The sequence below is a fragment of the Chiloscyllium plagiosum genome, chromosome 4 (assembly GCF_004010195.1).
Source record: "Chiloscyllium plagiosum isolate BGI_BamShark_2017 chromosome 4, ASM401019v2, whole genome shotgun sequence".
Lineage (NCBI taxonomy): Eukaryota > Metazoa > Chordata > Chondrichthyes > Orectolobiformes > Hemiscylliidae > Chiloscyllium > Chiloscyllium plagiosum.
The window spans coordinates 17,645,732-17,661,690 of NC_057713.1; the positions used below are offsets into that span (position 1 = coordinate 17,645,732).

General features: G+C 42.5%; 1 protein-coding gene across 1 annotated transcript in view; it reads left to right on the forward strand.

The window, feature by feature from the left end:
- The window catches only part of lama1 (laminin, alpha 1), a 290,652-nt gene that overhangs the window by 56,158 nt on the left and 218,535 nt on the right, over positions 1-15,959 (forward strand). The window contains exons 2-3 of the mRNA XM_043687534.1: positions 363-533; positions 1,709-1,821. Coding sequence (XP_043543469.1) covers positions 363-533; positions 1,709-1,821 — 284 coding nt within the window. The remainder of the gene's footprint in view (positions 1-362; positions 534-1,708; positions 1,822-15,959) is intronic.

Here is a 15,959-nt window from a genome sequence, read left to right on the forward strand (position 1 = left end):
CATGCCCAGGGGGTAGTTAGAGTCGACCACGTTGCTGGGGTCTGGAGACCGGTTCAGAATGGCAGAATTCCTTCCCTAAGTGGCATGAGATGACTTTGGTCATTCAGTATAACTATGTGAACAGATAATGAGTAACTCAACAGGAGCCACAATTGCTGGCCAGCCAGCCAAGCCCATGTGCCATAAGGGAATGCTGAAATCCTCCTGCTAAGTATTCCTAACAAAATGATCATTCCTATACACAGTGAGGAGAGCGGTTCTTAGCTCAGTCTCCTTTTTGTCAAGCTTATATGACAGTTCATAGCTGTGGTTTGGTATCAGCTGCAGACTTTCTCAAGATTTACTGTCTTTGTTTGTACCAGGACTATTCCCGGCAATCCTGAATCTTGCCAGTAATGCGGTGATCTCCACCAATGCAACGTGTGGTGAAAATGGTCCTGAGATGTACTGTAAGCTGGTGGAGCATGTTCCCGGGCGACCAATACGCAACCCACAATGTCGTATTTGTGACTCGAACAGTGCAAATCGCAAAGGTAACGAACTACTTGTCAATGTCTGTTTATGATATAGGCCTTGATGTTCGCTGAATTGATGTAGGAGCTCTTTTAAAAACCATAGCATGTAGGTTCCAATTCCAAGATTCTCAACCCTGTTTATTGCATTCCCTTGAAAAGTGTGAGCTAGTTCAGTTTGTGAACTAACACCCTGTGGCCCCAACCTGGATGAGTAATTCTCTGCAATTTTCACAGCACCTTCGAGGTTGTGTGCTTTAGAAGGAAGTATGCAGGTCGTAGTGTGCCCATGTATCCACTGGTCTTCTCCTTCTAGATGGAAGAGGATGTGAATTTGAAAGGTGCTGTTGAGGGAGTGAGTTGCTGCAAGGTACCTTTTAGATATACACACTGCTGTCACTGCTCATTACTGGGGGAGCCAATGAATGTTTAAGGCGTGGTGGAAGTGCCAAAGAAATGTTTCCAAACTTTGGAGACTTGCCCACCAGCTATCTAGCACAGTAAAAATGGTAATTGATACATGTGCATTGGGTTGGAAGAGGGTAGAAGGTGAAGGAATTGTTGGGTTTCAACACCTCCATGATGCTCCATCCCCAGCCTTCTTCTGTCTTTGGTAAGGGGTTTAATACAAAGGCTGAAACTTTACTTATCGGCCTGTTGGAGCATGTGTGGTTCTCCTGACTAAATAAGGAATTGTCTGGATCTCACCTCATCCTGGATTCTTTGAACTTCTCCCCTGTTAAGAGTTCTCCACTCACAGTATCTGAAGGTGAGTGTGTCCAGTCTTTGTCCGTGGTCATTTGGCCCATTTCCTGTTAATGCCAGATTTGGCTGGGCAAGACATAAACGGGGTTATAAAATTTTTCAGCTGGCCCTCCCTTCCAGCACAGTAACCACTACACAAGGGTGCTAATTTGCCCCTTAAGATTAGATTACATTACAGTGTGGAAACAGGCCCTTGGCAAGACATAAACGGGGTTATAAAATTTTTCAGCTGGCCCTCCCTTCCAGCACAGTAACCACTACACAAGGGTGCTAATTTGCCCCTTAATAGGCAGCTCTCTTAGCTGAATAGTAGTGTGCTTTCAAATTGGAATGAGCCAAAGAAGCAAAAGATGGAAGAAGACAAGACAGTCTGTAGGACAGTTCACACAAAGAACAAATCTTTCTCTTTTTGTTTTGTACGGTATGTTTAGAGCGACATCCTATCGTGAGTGCTATAGATGGTACCAACAACTGGTGGCAGAGTCCCAGCATCCAGAATGGGAGGAAGTATCACTGGGTGACAATTACCCTGGACCTGAGACAGGTGAGGGAAAATGAGTAAAATAAACTTCTTATCAACTTTGATATAATTTCTTCTTACTACACAGTTCCTTAAATGAGCCTTGTTAACACTGACATTTCAATCAATTCTTAAGACCATCAGTTTCTAGGGCAAATGTTAATGGTAATAAAGAGATCAGTCTCATTGTTGGTCTCATTCGACCTCAAGTGGAATATTGTATACAGCTGTGGGCGCCATGTTATAGGAAAAATTCTGATGTGTTGGAAAGAGTGCAGAAGCAGTTTCTAAGTCTGGTTCCAGGTATGAGAAGGTTCAGCTGTGAGGATAGATTGAAGGAGTTGAGACTTCTTCCTGGAGAGGGGGAGGCTGTGTGGAGATCTGATTGACATTTTCAAAACCATGAATAGGCTGGACAGAATAGATAGGATTAAACTGTTCCTCCTTGTAAAAGAAACAAGAATGAGAGTGCTTAGAGTTAAAGCTATGTGCAAATGAAGCAAGGATAATGTGAGAAAAAGCTTTTTTTATACAGTGAGTCTTTTGCAGATGGAATGAAATGTGTTGCGGTAGGTTCGATCCATTCATGTAGGCATTGGATAATCATTTGGTTCGCAATGATGTGCAGGGATAAGGGGAAAAGGCAGGAGATTTGGTGCGAGTGAATACAGCTGGTACAGAAGGAGACCAGAAACATTCTGTGATCCGGTTTAACGAGGTGTGGAGGTGCCAGTCTTGCACTGGGGCGGACGAGGTCAGAGGTCATACGACACTAGGCTATAGTCCAATGGGTTTATTTGAAATCTCGAGATTTCAGAGCGCTGCTCCATTAAGTGACTTCGCCTGACAATGGAGCAGCATTCCGAAAGTTTGTGATTGCAAATAAATCTGTTGGACCATAACCTGGTGTTGTGTGACTTCTGACCCTGTTTAACAACAAAAGCTGACATGTATTAAAATGACGCTATCGAAGCTTGTGTTCAGATTACAAAGAACCAAGTTCCTTCGGTATTGCCGGAACTTTCCAAAGTGTTTATTTGAAGGAGTGTGTAACACTGGTGGGAGGATTGGAAAGAAAAGTTGTTCAGGGTGAGGACCAGTTCGGTCAGTCGAAGGAGGGTGTCGGTGGAAGGGTACTGGGTGGGACGGCGGGAAAGGAAGAAGCGGAGTGCTTTGAGCCCTTCGTGATGGGGGATGGAGGTGTACAGGGACTGGATGTCCATGGTGAAGATGAGGCGTTGGGGACCGGGGAAGCGGAAATCCTGGAGGAGGTGGAGGGCGTGGGTGGTGTCACGAACGTAGGTGGGAAGTTCTTGGAAGACTTCTGACTTGTGACTTCAGACCCTGTTTAACAACAAAAGCTGACATGTATTAAAATGACGCTATCGAAGCTTGTGTTCAGATTGCAAAGAACCAAGTTCCTTCGGTATTGCTGGAACTTTCCAAAGTGTTTATTTGAAGGAGTGTGTAACACTGCTTCAGCTCTGCATTGAAGAATCAGCCTAGTTTAGTGGCTCAGGATCAGGAGTGGCGCTGATTCTGACTTGAGCACACCATCACTGACATTTTCCCCAAATGGCAAGGTTGCTGTTTCACAGAACGTGTGCCCAGCCTCGGTAATGATGGGATTGAAATCTGTGTTCCAACGTTCTTGTAACTTTTAGATTTTTCATTATTATGACACGTTTTCAGTGACGTTCCTGAAATTGGCCAGCACTTCAATTTGTCACCGTGTTTAGCACTGACTGTCAGCATGGAGGGGACCAATCGCTTGTACGTTTATTGTTTGATTGATGAACTATGGATAACCAATGCATTAACAATTCCCTCAGGTCTCATCCAGGTACAATAGAATGCTGGCCATGTTAACGAGACAATGTAAAAGGATATAAACAGAAAGAAAACTAACTCGACAGATACTGCAGGATGAAGGGGGAAAGGGTCACTGAGATGAATATAAGTTAACTTATAAATTCTTTAAAGAGGTGCCCAGTGGGGCAAAGAGAGACCTATTTGAAACAAAGTAGCAGAAGCTAAATGCTAACAGGAAAAACAGTTCAAGTTGACAACAGGAGGGCATTCTGGGAAGGAACAATCATATTGTGAAACTTGAAACAGGCAGAGCAGAAAATAATAAATACTCAGAGTAATTACTTGCTCCTGATATCCAGAAGCAAAGATAAATTCCCTCCCAATGGAGATAAGCTAATTAATTGGCAAAATACAAAAGTGACAGAGAAACTAAAAGGGGATAGACTGTCAAGACATTTGCGGCAGAAACTGCTAGGTTTCTCGTTACCTGACAGTGAAGATTGGGAATAGACGTTAAGCTGAATAGGTAAGTAAAGTGAGGTGAGAGGTGTTAGAGAGGCAGTGTATAGCTGCAGCACTGCATACCAGCTGGAGTCAAATCGGATAAAGAGAGGTCAACTAACATTAAAAAGCATTTTTGCTGGGAAATAGGTCAGGGTCAACAAATACAAGTCAGGGTCAGCAAATACAAGTCAGGGCTTTGCCAAGTATGAAGCTCAGGGAGAACATTATGGGTTTGACGTAGCAGCGCAGTTAATATTAACTGCTATAGAAAAAAATTCTTCAAAATTGAAAAGTTTAAATAGTTTTAAAATTCAAAGTTAAAAATCACACACCAGGCTATAGTCCAACAGGTTTAATTGGAAGCACTAGCTTTTGGAGCGCTGCTCCTTCATCAGGCGCTGCTCCTTCATCAGGTGGTTGTCTTACAATTGTGTCCTCCATAATCACCTGATGAAGGAGCACCACTCCGAAAGCTAGTGCTTCCAATTAAACCTGTTGGACTATAACCTGGTGTTGTGTGATTTTTTAGCTTGTACACTCCAGTCCAACACCGGCATCTCCAAATTAAAATTCAAAGTAGTCTTACTATACTGCGGCATTTCCTGGTTAAGCTTCACTGGTCAACAAGCTGACAATATTATATTGTCCAATGACAGATATGTAGAACTAATGCCTTTAACAATAAGCAGAAAGGGATGCCTTTGCAGGCAACTGTTACAAATGTGCATTCACCACTGGCTGGCTGGGTTGTAGGCAGTGCTTCACAATGCTGTTAGGTGAACACTTTGTGTCTATGCAAAGCAGCGTTGAATGTGCAATGTAATGAGAGTCAGGAGGCTATCAGACTCCCCCATCAGTTAAACTTTGCACGTTTTATGACTCCAAGCAGATGCAAAGCCCCATTTTAAAATTGCAACATCAACTTTTCAGGCTGAGAATGGAATTTTTTCTATTTGATAGGAAAGAGCAGATCTCCACATGATTTGTCACCGAATTTTAAACCAAGTGAAACTATCCACATCAGTCAGCTCTGCTCGCTGGGGCCTCCCAACACTTTGTTTTATCCTGCCCTTTGATGGGGTTTGCTGCTTGTTGCTAATTGTCCTTGAACTTGCTCGGCCATTTCAGGAGACAGTCGATTTTGCTGCAGAATACATAGACCGGGTAAGGGTGTTGAATATCTTTCCCAAAGGGGCATTAGATGGGTTTTGAAGCAATGATTGACTGCTGAGATGAGCTTTTATAACGGCAAATGTATTAATTGATTTTGATTATCACTTGGTGCCGTGGTGGGATTTAAATGTACAGACCCGAAGTATTTGCCTGGATTTCTGGATTTCCTGCCAAGAGGCATTCCCACAACACCACCCTCACCTCATCGTCCAGCTAGCACTCTGCAGCTGATAGTATTCTAGCCTTCAATCATCTGATTCATATTGAAGAGTCATTTCTACCACAGTATTGGTGGAGTTACTGCATCATCAGGGCAATCATAGAATCCCTTCAGTGCGGAAGCTGGACATTCAGCCCATTAAGTCCATACTAACCCTCTGAAGAGCCTCCCCCGATAACCCTTTCCCTATCACCCTGCATTTCCCATGACTAATCCGTGTAGCCTGCACATAGTTGGACACTATGGACAATTTAGCATGGCCAATCCACTTAACCTGCACATCTTTGGACTGTGGGAAGAAACCGGAGCAACCCAGCACAGACACAGGGAGAATGTGCAAACTCCATACAGACAGTCGCCTAAGGCTGGAATTGAACCCGAGTCCCTGGCACTAAGCACTGAGCCACCATGCTGCCCTGTAGCGTAATGCTGGCCTGGCGAATAATTCCCCCCACGTCCCACAGACAAATGAAAAACAACACTTTATTTCCATTGTGTGGCGTTGTTTATTCTGTGAGTATGCCTCCGACTCAAAAGTTATCAGAGACTTCAACAGTATTAGTGGAATACTAATTCTCTGTGTTTCTTTTCCGCAGCTGCCTGTGTGGAGTTTGCACGTTCTCCCCGTGTCTGCGTGGGTTTCCTCCGGGTGTTCCAGTTTCCTCCCACAGTCCAAAGACGTGCAGGTTAGGTGAATTGGCCATGCTAAATTTCCCATAGTGTTAGGTGCATTAGTCAGGGGTGAATGTAGGGGAATGGGTCTGGGTGGGTTGCTCTTCGGAGGGTTGGTGTCGACTTGTTGGGCCGAAGGGCCTGTTTCCACGCTGTAGGTAATCTAATAAAAAAAACTAGACCATTCAGCCCATCTAGTCTGCTATGCCTTCCGATGAGATTTGAGTTAATCTGAAAATCCTCAACTCCCCTATGCTGCCTTTACCCCATAACCCTTGATTTCGTTACTGATTTAAAACTCTGTCACAGCCTTGAATATGCTTAACAACCCAAACTCAGCAGCCCTCTGAAGTAAAGAATTCCCCTGTATTCACTATCCTCTGAAAGAGGAAATTCCTTCTTTTTCAGCATCTACTCTGTCAAATCCCTGTAAGAATTAGATTAGATTAGATTAGATTACTTACAGTGTGGAAACAGGCCCTTCGGCCCAACAAGTCCACACCGACCCGCCGAAGCGCAACCCACCCATACCCCTACATCTACCCCTTACCTAACACTACGGGCAATTTAGCATGGCCAATTCACCTGACCTGCACATCTTTGGACTGTGGGAGGAAACCGGAGCACCCGGAGGAAACCCACGCAGACACGGGGAGAATGTGCAAACTCCACACAGTCAATCAATCGCCTGAGGCGGGAATTGAACCCGTGTCTCTGACGCTGTGAGGCAGCAGTGCTAACCACTGTGCCACCGTGCCGCTCACATCTTGCATGTTTCATTAAGGTCACCTCTCATCCTTCTATAATCTAACAAGTACAGGCCCAATCTACTCAACATCTCCTCAGAAGACAGTCCATCTACTGTATACGGTGTTGATCTAATGAGGCTTCTCTGAGTGCCTCCTTAAAGCACAGAGGTTAAGAGGAGATTTGATGGAAGTGTTCAAAATCATTGGGGGTCTAAACAAAGTCAAGAATGGAAACAGTTCCCACTGACAGATAAGCTGAGAACCAGAGGCCACAGATTTAAGACAGATTGCAAAGGAAACAACGGTGACAGAGGAAAACGTTGTCTGGACAGCGAGTGATTGCAGCCAGGAATGACCGGCTGATTGTCACCCAAATGGAACGAGTACAGGGTACAGGGATCAGGCGGGGTAATGGGAGTAGGATAGATTACTTTTGCAGAGGTCCAGTGCAGAGTCACCAGGAGAATGGCCTCCTTCTGTGCTTTTGTCATTCTTTCATTCTGCAGCTTTATTTCATATGGTCAGATTGTGGCTAAAACGTTTGTAGTTTAGCAAGGAGCCATTTGGCCAAGTGTGCTGCTACTAGCCCCTCGATCAGTGTTTTCCTCTTGTCGATAAGTTTCCTGCCTTGTACCAAGATATTTGGAAACAATTCCTTTGTAGACACTCATTCAGATCTCCTTTAAAATGAGAACAGTAGTCGACTGCAGTAGCTCATTCTTGTGTGAATGATTTTACGTGGAAAGAATTTTTGCCGTCAACCTCTCATTGATAATTCGGAGTTCTTCCGTGGTACCTTCTGTTATGAATTTGCCAACCGACAGAAGCCGTCTTACAAGATTCACTCTGAAAGCCTCTCTTAAATCCCCATTGACCTTCTTGAGCTTTTGGTATTGAGAAAGAATTCTATCGTTTGTGCCTTTTTCTCACGATGATAATTTCTCGTTGCTGCTATCATTCAGTTCAGTCCTCAGTGTGAGCTTTTCTGGCTGTCTCATTTGATGGATATGTCCACTGCACCCAAATTGTGCACTCACAGAGCTGGACACTGTAATATTGTAAAAATGCTTTCAACTGGGGACATTTGAAGAGAATACTGTCAGTGATATGGAAAGCTAGAGTGCACAACAATCCTGATGGGAGGGTTTGGCTCGCTTTGTCTTGCCTCAAATGCTGATGGCCCTTCAGATGGTCCTTCAAAAGGTTTTGAGTGGCTACGAAAATAACAGAACTGATGAGGGTGCCTGAAGGCTTTGTCAAGAATGGGTTACGTGTCCAATTACATGTGGCCTTTGATGTGTATCCATGTTAGTCACTTAGTTATTAAAATGGAACAGTCATTGGATAGAGACTCCTACCACCAAGCGGATCAAAGCAGCATTCCCGGCCAACCAGTGAGGAATATCTCGACTGCGAATCTGACCTTTATCCTTCCTTCGCTGTATAATCGTTCTCAATTAGGTTCTTCAGAAAGAAGGAGATAGTTATGTGCTACAGCTGAATAGTTTGGAGGGCGGGGGTGCACAATGATGATGGTGTAGTCACTAAACTAGCAATCTCGAGGCCCAGACTAATGCAGCTTCACATCCCACTGCAGCCGGAGGGATTTAACATCAACTAATAAATCTGGAGCGTCTTCAGTCTTTGGACGTCTCATCCTCAAAAGGCAGTGGAAGCAGAGTTTTTGAATATTTCAAGGTGGATAGATTCTCGATGAGCAAGGTTATCAGGATAGATGGGAACAGAGAGTAATTAGAAAAGTTATAAACCTATCGAATGCTGAAGCAGACTGAGGGGCTCCTATTTCGTATCTTCATATGCCTTAATGACCCAATCATAGAAACATGCCTGTGCTCACCTGTTTCAATCCTGTGTTTATACATATTTACATAATTATCTGTAAAGTGTCATCTTTGCAGTACAAACTTGAGATGTGGTGAGGCCACTAACCCTTGGGCAATGTGACATGCTCCTCAGCTGAGTACATTATTTTGTATGATATACCCCCATTCCATAGAGTCATCCAGCACAGAACCAGATCCAACCAGTCCATGCTGACCATAATCCCAAACTCAACGAATCCCTCCTGCCTGCTCCTGGCCCATATCCCTCCAAACCTTTCCTATTCATGTGCTTACTTGAGTGTCTTTTCAATGTTGTAACCCTACCCGCATCCACCATTTCCTCAGGAAGTTCTTCCAACACATGAACCATCCTTTGTGTAAAGAAAATTGCCCTTCATGTCTCTTTTAAATCTTCTGTTCTCACTTTAAAAATGTGCCCCTTAGTTTTGAAAATCCCTCATCCTGGGGAAAGGACATCCACCATTGACCCTATCTATACTCTTCATGATTTTTTAAATTAGACTAGATTACTTACAGTGTGGAAACAGGCCCTTCGGCCCAACAAGTCCACACCGACCCGCCGAAGCGCAACCCACCCAGACCCATTCCCCTACATTTACCCCTTTACCTAACACTACGGGCAACTTAGCATGGCTAATTCACCTACCCTGCACGTCTTTGGACTGTGGGAGGAAACCGGAGCACCCGGAGGAAACCCACGCAGACACAGGGAGAATGTGCCCTGTGACCGAGGTGGGAATTGAACCCGGGTCTCTGGCACTGTGAGGCAGCAGTGCTAACCACTGTGCACCGTGCCACCGTATAAGCTTCTATAAGGTCACCTCTCAACTTCCTGTGCTCCAGGGAAAAAACTTCCCAGCCTATCCAGCCTTTCTCCATAACTCAAACATATTCTGGTAAATCTCATCTGAACCCTCCCTAGCTTAATAATATTCTTCTTATAATATTCTTCTTATAACAATTGACTAGATATTTCTAAGTTGCCTTTGTACCTCAGATATGCTGAAGTTAAGATTCAGGTTTGCATGTGCTTCTTAATATGACGACTCTTAACTGCCCTCTCAGGTGTCCTAGCAAGTTTTTCAGTTCATAGGGCCTTTAGCGATGGCAAAATTTACTGGCATTTCCAGTGATGCCCAGTTTCCAAGAATATAAAAGATTAATTGTGCAATGTCTGTAATATATTGGGAAATAGGGGCAAACTCACTTTGATTTCACTGGGATACATATTCCAAGTAACCATTGAGTTTCTGAGCCTCATTGCATCTACACACTAAGGTCTACCTGAAGAAACCGGTATTGTCTTGATGGAAATCAAGACAGCTTGTGACTCACCATGCCTTGTATCATTGGTGAAACAAAAGTGGTGGTACAGATTTTAATGGGAATGTGGTGGAGAGTCATTGTCATTGACAAGGTACACAAAGCTGTTGACACTGTTTAAAACATGTTCGCTAGTAAGTGCGTGAGCAAGAAAGAATCCAGGGAAAGGAAACTTTGATTCTTGATTTCCCACGGTAATTAGTCAAATGGGTTCTCCCTTGAAACTATTTGCACATTTGACGACTCCTTTCCTGTCACAAATGCACAGTTTCCTCTTCACCCCCAACTGTTTCTTCACAGGTTCCTGAGCTGCAAGGCTGTCATCTCGCTCCTTTTGTTTACACTTGGCCTGTTTTCTAATTGCCCTAGCCAGCCCAGAATGGCTTTCCGCATTGCTGCTTTCTGTCGAGTCTGTGAAAGAAGCTGTTTAGATGTGAAATCTAATTGCAAATTCATTTTCTCTGAACCCAGGTTTAGGTTAACAGAGGTTGCCGGGGTTAAGAAACAGTTGAATGACATATTGCTGTGCTGGTGTTGAGTGTGCACAGCATGTTAATATTGGATTAGAGGTTCCGTACACAGCAATGCAAACTCAGTTGTCATTGGTGTTAAAGCAACCACAGCTTTGAAACAGAAATGATTGGCTTGTTGTTTTTTATGTTGGGGAAGGCAGCAAGAGCTCTGTTGATCACCAGAAAGTTCCGTCAGCATTTAACGGGGTAAAATTCTCTCCCTTTTAAGGGAATTGTGGAGAGCTTCTAAATATCTTCTACTTTGTCGTTAAATATGACACTGCATTAGAATAGTTCACAACTGCTGTATACCAACTTTAGTTTAGTTGACCATAAGACTGTAAGATATAGAAACAGAATTAGGCCATTCTGCCCATCAATTTTGCTCTGCCATTTGATTTTTAACTTTGTACACCCCTGTCCAACACCGGCATCTCCAAATCATGATATGTTTCTCAACATCCTTCTCCCGCCTTCTCCCTGTAACTCTTGATTCCATTACTAATCAAGAACAAAAACCGAAATTTCTGGGAAAACTCAGCAGGTCTGGCAGCATTTGTGGAGAGAAATCAGCGTTAATATTTCAGGTTGAGTGACCCTTCCTTGGAACTAATCAAGAACCGATCTATATCTCTGTCTTAAATATAATCAATGACTTGGTACATGTTGGTAGGACTCTGAACTCTTAGTCACAGTTTTGTTGGTTCAAATCCCACTCCAGGGATTTCAAATAAATGAAGCTGACACTTCATGGGAAGGATGTGGAAGCTTTGGAAAGGGTTCAGAGGAGATTTATTCGGATGTTCCTTGGTATGGAAGGAAGGTCTTAACGAGGAAAGGTTGAGGGAACTGGGGCTGTTTTCATTGAAGAGACAAAAGTTGAGAGGTGACTTAATTGAGACATATAAGATAATCAGAGGGTTAGATAGTGAGAGCCTTTTTCCTCGGATGGTGAAGGCTAACACGAGAGGATGTAGCTTTAAATTGAGGGGTGATAGATTTAGGACAGATATTAGGGGTAGTTTCTTTAATTCGAGAGTAGTAGGGGCATGGAACAGCCTGCCTGCATCAGTAGTAGACCCGCTGACGTTAAGGGCATTTAAACGGGCATTGGACATATGGATAATAATGGAACAGTGTAGATTAGATGGGCATCAGATTAATTTTGCAGGTCAGCGCAACATCGAGGGCCGAAGGGCCTGTACTGCGCTGTAACGTTCTATGTTCTATGTTCAGTGCAGTACAAGGGATGAACTTTTGGATGAAACCATTTTTAAAAAAGTTTCTTCAAACGATGTGGGTATCTCTCACAAACAGAAAATGTTGGAGAAACTCGGCAGGTCTGGCAGCATCTATTGAGAGAGAAACAAGGTTAATGTTTCAAGTGGAAAGAATTTTCACCAGTTCTGACAAAAGCACTCGAAACATTAACTCTGCTCCTCCCTCCACAGATGCTACCAGACATGGTGAATTTCTCCTGCACGCTCTGTTTACGTTTCATATCTCCAGCACCCGCAGTTCTTTGTTTTTACACCTGTGTCAGAAAACATCGACACACAATTAGTTATCTGTACTGTCTCTTCTTCTGATGAGATTATTAGTTTCCTGTGCAATTTGTACACAAGGGTGAGTGTGTCTTCCTATCAAATTGTCTTCAGCATTATGTTTGGATTCAGAAGCTATGATCAAAGGCTGTGGATAGGTTAATGAACAGAGCTAAAAGTGCGAATGATGAGCACTTGCAGAATAAAAATGTGCTTCTATTCAAGGTTCAGTTTCAGCTTTAGCCTGTTGCTGAAATAACTGTTCATTTCATGAAAGATGTACGGCCTTGTAACATATGCAGCACCTTACAATTTGCAAGCCTTTTATATCCGATCATAAGACATGGGGGCAGAAGCAGGCCAATCAGCCCATTGAGTCTGATTGACCATTCAGTGAGATTATGGTTAAACTGATAAACCTCAACTCCATTTTCCTTATCCCTATAAGGTTTTGCTGTTAAACTGGTGTGCCTAATCAGAGTGGGTGGATTGTCGGTTTTTGTGCTTTGAAAGTAGTTTAAAAATAACTATTGTTGATGAGGCTATTAAGTGACTCACTGTTTGATAGACTATTAAAGATTATTGGGATATTAAAATTAATCTACTCATTGAACTCCCCAAAATAAGATTTTATTTTTGTGTTGCTTGTCAGAAGAAGAATGAAAAGAGAAGTTTGCATTAATATAGTGCTTCTCACAATCTCAAAATATTGCAAAGGTCTTTACAAATAGCATTTATTCGGATGTTCCCTGGTATGGAAGGAAGGTCTTATGAGGATCATTATTTGAAACATGAGTCTAGGAAGATATTTTTGAATTAACCTGTTCAGCAATACATACATCTGGAGCAGATGGGACTTGAACCTGGATCTCCTGATTCTGGGTACACTACCACTGTGCTACAAGAGCCACCTCAAGTCTAGAGGAAAAAAATATTTTCCAATCAACCTGCTCAAAGATTTTATTACACACCTCTGGAGCAGGTGGGATATGAGCCAGGACCTCCTAGCCAACAGGAGGGACATTACTACAGCTACTGAAGAATCTGCTAAGTTATTTTCTGACAGTCCTTGCTTCCTGACAGTGATCCTAATCAACCTGTTTCAGCAAACAAAAAAAACAAGGTTACCTAGTCCAAAGGTGGAGTCCCTACCTCTGTGCTACAAGATCTCTCTTTGAATCTAGGAAAATCAACCTGGTCAGAGCAATGTTATGACACACCTCTCGATCAGGTGAGTCTTGAACCCAGATGTCCTGGCCCACAGGAATATTACCACTGCACCACGGGAACTCTAAACAGAAGCCAAAGTAGCTTTCTTTGCAGACAGAGTTTCTTAACCAGTCACTCTTAAAGCTCCTTCCACACAACAATCTCATTATATATATATATATTATACAATGGCGAAGCAGGTGGGATTTGAACCTGGGGCTCCTGGCTCAGAGATATAGACACTACCACTTTGAGAGTCGAGGAAAGATATGTTATCATTGGAAACAGTTTTCTTACTTTCTTGGGTTACTGTAAACTGATGAAAATCAAATCCTATCATTCTATGGGTGCAGAATCGATGGATTCCATGATTCTTCTAAATGCAAACTTTAGAAATATATAAAGTTTCTCCTCCTGAGCTTCGAAAGGTTGGCCACTTTTGTGCGAACGATGAGCACTTGCAGAATAAAAATGTGCTTCTATTCAAGGTTCAGTTTCAGCTTTAGCCTGTTGCTGAAATAACTGTTCATTTCATGAAAGATGTAAGGCCTTGTAACATATGCAGCACCTTACAATTTGCAAGCCTTTTATATCCGATCATAAGACATAGGGGCAGAAGCAGGCCAATCAGCCCATCGAGTCTGATTGACCATTCAGTGAGATTATGGTTAAGCTGATAAATCTCAACTCCATTTTCCTTATCTCTATAATCCTTGATTCCTTTACTGATTAAAAATTGATCTCAGTTTTGAACGTACCTCCAGACACAACTCGACAGCAGACTGCAGTAAAGAATTCCACAGATTCCCTATGGTCTGAAAGAAAAACTCATCTCTGTCTTAATTGGGCAACTCCTTACTCTGCGATTATGCTCTCCGGTTCCTGATTGTCCAAAAAAGGAACCAACCTCTTCAAATTTGCCTTGTCCAGCCCCCTAGGAATCTTGTATTTCAATAATGACACTTCTCATTCTTGTAAATTCCAATGTATATAAGCCCAAGCTTTCCTTATAAAACAGTATCTCCTTATCCAAATCAACTGAGGGGAACCTTTTTGCGCATGCCAGTATATCTTTCATTACATCTTCAAGCGCACTATTTTAATCCACTTTGTGTTAGGAGCTCGTTTTAATTTTAATATCAATGTTCTGAGTTTGTAGCTGAACATTGAAATAATTTGTAATGAAAGTGTAACACGTAATGGACATTGTTAAGGTTAACTACAAAGACAGGTGATATCCTGGAATCTGGTGCATTAGTCAAAATTAAACACCTTATTAACAACGACTTACAAATTAAACACTTCCCACATTCACTTGTAATCATTGCTATAGTTCGTCCAAAGCAGCTTTATACTCCATCAGGCAGTTAAAAACAATTAAACTTCTATTCAGAATGCATATTCTGCAATAAAACAGCGACAGTCAACAAACTGAAAACAAGTCCTCCATATTTTCTTCAAATACCCTACTGTAAAACTGGAAATAGTGCAGGATACAGAATTGTGACTTCTAGACTGAGTCCTCTCAATGAGTTACATTGACTTGTAAGTGCTTCCCATTGTATTTGCTGTAAAATGTTTAGATCTGATGTGAAAGCAAGCAATGAAGCCTAAATTTGGAGTGCATTTATCATTGGTAGACAAGTTGGTTTGGTATGTAGTCATTAGAGCAAGACGGTTGAGTTGAATTTCTGCTCGAGCTGAGTTAACAAATCTCAATGGGTTAGCATCAGTACTTCAAGTCAAATCAGTACCTTGAGTCAAAAGAAAGAAATTACTGTGGGCTTGCATTGCTTTTGGAGAACCTACATCCATTCTGCAAGGCTGGTGTGAATATTCTGTTTTCTCAAAGCGCTGTTCTACCATCAGTTGACCAATATTGACTCCAAGTTCAACAAAACTGCACTTTCTGAATTCTTTCTCTCATTTCCATGGTCTCAGCCCTCCCTATCTTGGTAGCCTCTTCCAGCCTTTCAACCTTCCAAAATCCTGATTGTGGAGGTAACCCCTTCAGTTGACCACGCTTTAAACATTAGACTTATCTTCATTAATGTCTCAGCTTCTTCACCTTCCTCTCTCCTCCTTTAAACCATGCCTTAAAACCTTTCTTTGGCAAAACCTTTTGTCAGTCATCTCTATTTTGCTTTGGGCTTGGTGGCACACTTTGTTTGATAACGTGGAGTACTGTGGGAAGTGTTTAATTTATAAGTAGCTGTTAACAAGGTGTTTGATTTTGACTAATGCACCAGATTCCAGGATGTCACCTGTCTTGGTCGTTAACCTTTACAACATCCATTTCATGTGTTACACTTTCATTACAAATTCTTTCAATTCTGACCTACAAACTCAGAAATACCTTGGAACAATTTGCTGACTTATGGATTATAGAGTCATACAGATGTACAGCATAGAAACAGATACTTTGGTCCAACGTGTCCATGCCGACCAGATATCCTAACCTAATCTAGTCCCATTTGTCAGCATTTGGCTCATATCCCTCCAAACCCTTCCAGTTCATGTACCCATCCAGATGCCTTTTAAATGCTGTAATGATACCAGCCTCCACCACTTCCTCTGCC